At 41.0% G+C, this 9508-nt stretch overlaps 1 protein-coding gene across 2 annotated transcripts in view; it reads left to right on the forward strand.

Annotated features, from left to right (window-relative positions):
- The first annotated feature begins 2387 nt into the window (after positions 1-2387).
- The window catches only part of IL22RA2 (interleukin 22 receptor subunit alpha 2), a 25609-nt gene continuing 18488 nt past the window's right edge, over positions 2388-9508 (forward strand). The window contains exons 1-4 of one of the 2 annotated variants that reach the window (XM_075594809.1): positions 2388-2663; positions 3096-3225; positions 7644-7831; positions 8330-8484. In XM_075594809.1, the coding sequence (XP_075450924.1) occupies positions 2621-2663; positions 3096-3225; positions 7644-7831; positions 8330-8484 (516 nt within the window). In that variant the 5' untranslated portion in view covers positions 2388-2620. The remainder of the gene's footprint in view (positions 2664-3095; positions 3226-7643; positions 7832-8329; positions 8485-9508) is intronic. The other variant, XM_075594811.1, reaches the window with a different exon arrangement.

Consider the following 9508-nt stretch of genomic DNA (forward strand, 5'->3'; position numbering starts at 1 on the left):
TATCATGAGCTGGACACTGGGACACTGGTGCCCCTGCACCCAATTACGATGGGAATACTGTGTGGGTATATCAATATATGTATTACAAGGTGTTGTTGCATATTATATGTCTGTTCTAAGTTTGTGCCTAGTAAATACTGTTATACCATACTCTGGTGTGTGTTACTGGGTATATTGTCCTGTGACGGGGTTATCCAGTATAGCTAGGATCCCTCATAGGTGGAGGCGCTGTCACCAGATGGATCAGGTACACCCCGGGCTCCCAGCAGTGGAGGTTCAGTCCTTCTGTGAGCCGCAGGTAAAGTAGTACCACATACACTCAGTAACCACCATATCTCCCACAGGGTGGGGGAAACTGCGCTACATATGCAGTATATATATATATATGCTAAAGCTGTTAAATTCTGTCCATTATTGAAATCCCTGCTCTCTGCGTGGCTCAAAAATAAGATACAAAATAAACAATTAATGTACACATACCTGTAGCGACGTGCGGCTTGCTTTGAGCAGCAGGGCGGCAGACTCCTGAAGAGATTTTCTAAATTGTTTCTGGCAGGCGACAGCCGCATCATGTGAGTGGTTCAGTCAATGAGGGTGAACAGCTCACGGCCACGCCTCCACCACGCCTCCTTGTCTCCTCTCCTGTCTCCTCTCACTGCCTCCTCTCCTGATCAAGATGCCGTTTGGCGGCAGCATGAGGGTGACATCACGGATCGCGCTGCCGCTCAGCGGCATCTGGTATAATCATAGTGAGGGTATAGAATTTGTGTTTGTGCCTGCAGAGTTTGTGTGTGTATATAGCTGCAGAGTTTGTGTGTGTATAGCTGCAGAGTTTGTGTTTGTGTGTGTATAGATGCAGGGTTCTTGTGTGTCTGTCTGCAGACATTGTGTATGTGTGTAGCTGCAGTTTGTGTGTGTATAGCTGACTGGGTGAGTGAGTGACTGGTGGGTGGGTGACTGAGTGGGTGGGTGGCTGACTGAGTGACTGGGTGGGTGGGTGACTGATTGGGTGGGTGGGTGACTGAGTGGGTGGGTGACCGAGTGACTGGATGACTTGACTGAGTGACTTAGTGACTGAGTGACATAGTGACTGGGTGGGTGTCAGTGACTGGGTGGGTGGGTGACTGAGTGACTTAGTGACTGGATGACTGGGTGTGTGAATTGGGTGGGGGACTGCCTGGGTTAGTGATAGAGTGACTGGGTGGGTGAGTGACTGGGTTGGTGACTGAGTGACTGGGTGGGTGAGTTGGGTGGGTGACTGCCTGGGTTGAGTGACTGGGTGAGTGAGTGACTGGCTGGGTGAGTGACTGGCTGGGTGAGTGACTGGCTGGGTCAGTGACTGACATTGACCAGGTGGGTGTTGTTTCCTGCTTCCTTGCCCGACAGACGCTTTCCCCACTGCCTCCGATATCCATGCGGCTGCTGCCCGGGGCGGGAGGTAGGCATAGGGGTGTGGGGCATGGGAAGTGGGTGGCTGGGGCGGGGGCGAGACTGGCGGGCTAATTCCACGGCTGCGGTGCGCGTGGGGGAAGCCGGGTTGGCGCGCGTGGGGAAAGCTCAATTGGCGCGTGTGGGCTCGCAACGGCACTTCCCCTCCATCCCATGTTGGGAGCGGGTGGAAGCGGACCCACAGGCAGCAGGCCGGACACCCTGCTTGCCATGTACATGTGAGCCGGGTCCTCGGCTCTACGTATGCGCACGGGGAATCAGCGCCATTTTTTTACATTTATTTTTTTTAACTTTTTTTTTTAATATAACAGGCATGGCCACGCAGCGGGCCCTGGCGGCCAGGCCCCCTGACTAACAGGGCCCGGGACACCAACCCCGGCAGACCCACCCTGCTGGCGGTCCTGTGTGTGTTTGTAGCTGTAGAATTTTTGTGTGCCTATCTGATGAGTTTGTGTTTATAGCTGCAGTTTGCGTTTCTGTGGCTGTCAGTCTGCAGAGTTTGTGTGTTGTGTGTGTGTTTGTGTGTGTAGAGCTGCAGAGTGTGTGTTTGTGTGTACAATGGGGGACTGCAGAGTTTGTGTGGAGGCTGCACAGTGTGTGGATATTAATGTTAGAAACTTGAAATTGTTACTTGGGACTGGACATTGAAATATATTTATGTCTTCAAAACTGTGAGCAAGAGTTTTAGTAATACTTTTTCATTGCTAGGTTTGTGAAGATGCGTGAAGATTTCATCTTTTTTACTTCCAGAAGTGATTTATTCTTAGGTATATTTTTCTATAGGTGCTATAGGTGCCTGTTGATGTTCTATATGTTTGTTGGCAACATTGAGTTCTTCATTTGCAGGATTCACAGGATTCATTACAGAGACATTGGTAATAAAGGCTATGCACATACAGTATGAAAGCTGGAGACAGAAATGAGAACTTCAAAGCTTAGTACTTAGTTCCTTTTTAATGCTATTTTATGACAAGAAACATATTGAATAGAACAAATAGTGGATGGCAATTTACTTCCTATTATTTACTAAACATTAACTGCCTTTGCCATGAAATGAAGAAGTACCACACAATGCATCACTTTAATCTAAGGTAGAAGTAGTGTTTTAACCTGCAACACATAACAGGATTTACTTCAGTGGAAAGACTGGAGAGCTCCATGTAGCAACAAGATGCTTTTTGGGGTTCTAATAGTTTATCTCTGGAGCTCATGGTGTAAGTAATTTATTTACTGCTTGTCTCAATTTCCTTTATTTGTTTGGAATGTGTTTTTTTTTTATTAACAAAGACATTATTAACTGTAATAGGAGTACATTTATTCTAACTAGAATATAATCATAACAGAGATCAGTTTGTTAGAACAATAGAAGAATATATATATATAACATCATTTTAATATAACATTATAACATATATATATATATATATATATATATATATATATATATATATATATATATAACAGCATTTTAGTAAATTATATATAAATATATATATATATATATATATATATATATACATATATATATATATAGATAAACACATCTGTGTAATAGATGGTCATTGAGTATGGTATTTATTTTTAAAATATAATCACTAAACACAATGTTTTGTTGAATTTTGCTGATCTTATGTTTTTGTTTTTAGATATAGCCACAGTGCATTTAACTACAGAGGTTGATAACGTGCATTTCACTTCTTCAAACTTCCAGACACTACTTCACTGGGATGCAGTATGTGGCATAGAAGATATTTATTATTATGTACAGTACACAGTGTATGTATTTGGCATTCTATATATTTGTGCATGCAACAGAAATGTCATCTGGGTTCCTCCAAGATGTGGAATTGTTTGGAATGTTGGCATTGTACTTCAGAACTGGCAAAGCCAACTGTGCATCACTCTTTATAATATCAATGACTTTAAGCAGTATGCGCTGGCAGGCTAGTATCTTCAGGCAAAATAATTTGAATAAAAAAACAAGTAGACAAAGGAAGATCCCTCACTGTTTGATGTTATGATTGTGATCTCTGTCCTTAAAATTGCTAATTTTATGCCTTGTCTCCCCTTTGCCTTGTTTTTATTGAGTCATAGAATGATGTCTCTTTTTTTCAAATCATAAAGTATAAATGGCTTATTCATGTTGCAAATATAGAATCTGTTTGCATTCCATGCGGAAATGCATGCAGTTCCGATAAGGAATATTGGCGCTTAATCAGCACGAACTTACTTTCAAGTCAATTGTTAATCTCCCCTACATGCCTTGCAACTCATTGAAGAACTCGTATTCTCGGTGGTTACAGAGCCTTAAACTGGTGGTACTATGCATAATTTAAAAAAAATTGAAGCTTGTTAAATATTGGAGCAAAGCACCGTTGACATTAGAAAAGTTTAAACAATATTTAGGCTCTAAATACAGAAACAGACTAAGCATTATAAACAATAAATTAAATGAATTGTAACTGTACGATTATAACTTTGAAATCAGTGGTACTATTGGTTTGTAAATTAAAAAGTAATGGTCCCCCATCCTCTCTGGCGCCATCATTCCCCCAGCTTATTCTAACCATTAAAAACAGAGTAAAATCTTCTCAAATCAAGAGTATTCAATTTCCTGCAGAATCTGATGGATTGAAACACAAATCCTACCCAGGAACTGCAACCAGAGGAAACTGCAGAACTTGATCAATTGTATTATTTATTTGGGTCATGTATCACATTGCATTAGATTTATCAATGAAAAATAATCTAAATGAAAGATGAATGAGGTGTTTTATTTTAATACATCTGTTTTGCTCTGGTTTTTCAGCTGGGAGACTTTCATGTATAGCCTACAGTATGTACATTGTATAACTCGTCCCTAAAGTCTTATTTTGCTCCATGTAACAACTAAAACTGCTCCCAAACAGAAAAATCAGTCTAGGATGTTTGGCAGCGACTATGTACTGCGTCCAAATCACTGCCGGAGCTCCGCCATCACACAGGTCACCGCCGGGAATTCTCACCGCAGGATCTCCCCACTGGCCACCGCCATCTTTTAAGGTCCTCGCAGATATCCCCGCCAGCTACCGCCATCTTTAAAGGTTCACAGCCACAGGACATCTTGCCCGGCCGCTTCTCCAACGCCATTTGTGTGCGTGCAGAAGAACACTCCGCTTGCCCAGCAGCAGCCAGGACACGTTTCTCACTTTCCCGTGGGAAAAGTAAAAATGTGTCCTGCTGCCCGTGCACAAATGGGCGTCGGAGCGGCGGCCGTACGAGATGCCCTGCGGCTGACAACCTTTAAAGATGGAAGCGGCCGGCAGGGAGGTCAAAGATGGTGGCCGGCGGGGAGATCCGATCGGCCGCAAGATTTTTAGCGGTGAGGTGCCCTGCGGCGACTTGCATGGAGGCAGAGCACCGGCAGCAATTTGTATGCGGCTACATGGTCACGGCCAAATGTCCCATTCCGAAGGAAAAGTACTGTAGCCCAGTAGTGCATTTGAAATGTTGATGCAGAGGAGGATACGTATGGAGATGGAGGATTTTTGTCCACAATGCAGAGCAACCTTTTTCATTGTATTTATTTGCTTTGTAGGCATGTGTATGCACTTGTTAAACTTCATGCTTACATTTGGCACAGATCTCTTGTGAGCTGATTTTAACACCACCTAAAACTGGTTTATTTAATTGACCCAAAGAGAATGAAAACTACATTAGGTATACATGTGATGGAAAAGGAAATCTGACACAATAGAGTTTCTCAAAGTAGATTTCATTCTATGATCAGCAAGCAATTAGGATAAATAGTATAGTGTTGCCTCAGTGTGATGAGGATAAGCACCATGGTCTAGACAAGTGATTTTTGACCGGGGTTCTGTGGGCACCCCTCAAGGGCTCCGTGGCTGACGAGGGGAGAGAGCTGGAACAACTGTCCCAGGCCTGGGAGTGACTCCCCGGTCCCCCAGCAGCAGCAGCAGCAATGTCCTGTGCAATCACCTCCCTCAGGTTAGCGCCAGGAGTTGGGTTCATCTTCCGCCTGACCGGAGGGAGCTGCAGACTTGTGCAGCACGGGATGCCTCGTCAAATTGTGTGTGTGTACATGTAGATAGAGGGTAAAGAGTGTAAAGGGGGAAGCGAGAGAGAGATGTGTAAGGGAGTGAGAGAGGGGAGAGTGTGTAAGGGGGTAAGAGAGAGGGGAGAGTGTGTAAGGTGGGAAAGAGAGAGAGGGGAGAGAGTATGTAATGGGGTGAAGAGAGGGAAGAGGTTATAAGGGGGGAGAGAGAGAGTGGGGGGAGAGTGTAAGGGGGGAAAGAGAGAGACAGCAAAAGGGGAGAGAGTGTAAGGGGGGAAGAGTGAAAGAGTGGAGAGCGTAAGGGGGGGAAGAGAATGAGAGCGAGTGGATAGAATGTAAAGGGGGAAGAGAAAGACTGTAAGGGGGAGGGGAGACAGAAAGAGAAGGGAGTGTAAGAGGTGGGGATAGAGAGAGGGATGGAATGTAAGGTGGGAAGAGAGAGAAACGGTGGTGGGAAGAGAGACACGGGGGAGGGTTGGGATTCCCCAGAATATCACAAAATAATTCTAGGGTTCCTTAACCAAAAAAAGGTTGAAAACCATTGGTCTAGAAAAAGAATCTCTCCAAAGGCACCAGTATATATACTTGAAAAAAGATTATCTCTACTTCATTCTCACTTCATTCTGCACGTGTAATTGCCAACCCTGGCTTTATATTCTGTGATCATACTCCTATGCATTCTTTATCTTTTGCATTTCTTTGGGATAACATGTACAGTATAAGAGGGATCCTTCTTTCCTTTTGTATTCAGGTCTACACCTAGTACCTAAATCATGTATTCAGCATCTAAGGAGGGACAGTTGAAAGATCAGTTTTGCTTGCTTGGAGATTTTACTACCATTCTGTCTTTTCTATACGCTTTCTTGATTTCTGCTGTTTGCTATGGCCTAGCTTCATACAGAACATTAACACCTTTTGTGCAGGAATCTTATTTATTTATAAAAAATGTTTTACCAGGAAGTAATACATTGAGAGTTGCCTCTCGTTTTCAAGTATGTCCTGGGCACAGAGTTAAGACAAATAATACATGGTTACAAATACAGTTACATAAATGAACAGGGTATACATTATATACAAGACATTGCATGCACAGAATCTAACACCCCAGGTAATACGCAGTCATTGTTATGGGCTGTTCCACAGTCCAAATTCAACCACATGGAAATGTTGATACGTCTCATGATAATATTGCTCTATCGCATTCACTAACTCCTCCTATAAATATTCCAGAAAATATCTCACTGGCAAAAGCAGAACAAAATGTTGCAAGTAACCTTTGGATATTGATGCAAAGTAAAGTCAAATAATATAATTTGTGTCCTTTTTGTAGCAATTTTCCAGTTTGCCACTTTTGATACTTATAACCCAAATGAGACATTATATAAAACAATTCTCTTAGTATCAATATAGGATTTTTAACCTAAAGGCTAGATGCTGATTAGCCAATGTACATTAAAAATAGTAATCAAAGTTTCCCACTGCTTATACAATGCAATACAGAGGCAATGCAGCCTGTTCCACTCGCCTGGAAATGAGACGGTCTAAGCCACCGTTTATGGCCATAGCATTTAGTATAAAAGTGATAATGTTTCTGCTTTCATATTCTTTTACAGATTTGTATTGTACATGTTTAAAAAATAATAATTTGTGTATTTGTTGTTACCCTTAAAAAAAAAAAAAAAATATATATATATATGCAAATATAACTGTATGCTCATCTGCATGTCTTAGGCAGGTCTGCAACCCCGCCTTTCCCCATTATCACCCAGCATACAGCACTTCCACTGCAGCAAGGGATTCTGGGAAATGACATGCAAATGAGCACACAGTGTCACTTTTTGCCTCAATAACCATTTTTAACATGGTTCCCTATAGGCTTAAGCTTGCTGCTTGGTCACAGCTTTGAGCACAGCCAGGGTTAAGGTGCATACCCAGAAAACCACCCACAGACAGCTGTTTCGACCTTGATGGGTCTCATCAGTGTGGGGTTGATTTTACTGGGAATGCAAGAGAGGCTATGGGATAGGCTTAGTATTATGTTTTATATATATATATATATATATATATATATATATATATATATATATATATATATATATTTATAATGGTATTAATAATTAAATACATATTTTTTTTATAGATATGGGGAGAGCCAATGGGAAAATAAGACAGACTGTTGGGGGATGCTGGAGACGTGGTGCAATTTGACCCCTGAAATGTCAAGGCCTGAAAATAAATTTGAATTTAACTTTGCTAGAGTGAAAGCTGTGACAGCAAATGATTCATCCAAATGGAAAAATACCCCACGCTTTCATCCATTTCTTGACAGTAAGTTTCAGCTCAACTAATGTATTAGAAAACAACCATATCAAATACGCCCCTAACTCTTTCAATGAAAGATGGTGGGGAAACCAGTCCTTTCTCTATCTGAAGTTTCCTAGAAGATCAAATTCATTTGAAGAACTTGCAGTTCAGAGAGTTGAAAACAATTATTTTTACAGGTTTGCTGCAAAACTCTATGAATGTCTATTTCCACAATAATGTAATGGATGTAGATTGTTTTAGGGCCATTAACTTGAATGGTTGTTAAACAAAAAAATAATATCTATTCACCTTAGCAAATATTTTCTTATAAGCCAAGTTTATTGATTTTAATAAAATTCTGTGAACCTTACTTAAATAACTTTTATTAATAGCGATTAATGATGTCCAACTACTATAATAATTTAGCAGAAATGTCAAATTTGGAAGTTGCAATTTTAAAACAAACGGAAATCTTGTTTAAATTGCGTGAAAACTCATGATCTGAGAATTCTTTCTGTTTAGCAAATATTGGCCCACCAGCAGTGGTTCTAACTCCCACACTGAACTCAATATCGGTAAACATAACTGTTCCAGTAATGATCCGTCAGAGCAAGTACACAATGGGAAAAAAGAAGAAAAAAGTCCACTTCATCATTACTGTTTCTTCTTTGTCAGAGGTAAGGTTAACTCAATTAGGTTTTGAAGGTCATGTAGAAAATGTCCCCCAAATTTGTACATTTGTTTAAGTGGAAAAAAATGACATACATTTTTTCATAACAATGTTTACAATTACACTTGTAGGAACATTTCAAGAGTGTCCAAAAGCTGAGTGAACAGCAAAAAAGTACTCCACAATACTACAAAATGCTTGGTTATCTTTTTGCATTGGAGATTGACAGCATTGTTTTAGGGTCATGGCTAGAGATGGGTCAAATTTCCGCTGGGTTCAGATTCCACCACGGATTGGCTGTTTCTTTTAGCTTTAAGCCTAAAAAAGTTGTTTAATTTTAGTTTTTTCTATCATTGAAAATCCGTCTGACGGATTTCGTCAGAGAGAGAAAGTGAATCCTATTTTATTACTGTCACAGGATACAATTATTTTTGCTCTGCTGGTCACACCTGTATCTAATCCAGCTAGTAGCATATCTCATTGGTGGCTCTTCACAAACTAGTCGGAATTGGATCCAATCTAAGTATGTCTCATTCTAATCCTGTGGCCCATTCCTCACAAAGTGTCTTAAAAGTCAACTCAATATAGTTCTTATGGAAAATCCTTTTAGGAATTGTGGGGTGTGAGTCATTTAAATATACTATGAATTTCTCTCAGGTATGCTCCTTTCTAACACAGAGGTCTCTCCCTGTGTAATTGGGAGGTTTGAGGGAATATATTGTATATTGTACAGCGGTATGGTGATGCATCACAAATAAACAACAACAATCATAATAATATACATATAGAATTTGAGATTCGTAAATTTGGATTTTCCCCGTTCTCTGCCCCCATGAAATACATCAGAAATGGATATTTTTTATTGCCCAATACATCGTCGGTGCGGATCAGATTTTGGCGAAGTCTAAAGAACGAGCCCTGACTGCTCTGCCCATCTCTAGTCACAGACTTCAAAGTAATAGCTTAGAACCACAATAGAGAGGTGGAGTTTAGAATGTTTTATTTATACTCAATTACCCTTGTTCTCCAAT

Source organism: Ascaphus truei, chromosome 4, assembly GCF_040206685.1.
Source record: "Ascaphus truei isolate aAscTru1 chromosome 4, aAscTru1.hap1, whole genome shotgun sequence".
Taxonomy (NCBI): Eukaryota; Metazoa; Chordata; class Amphibia; order Anura; family Ascaphidae; genus Ascaphus; species Ascaphus truei.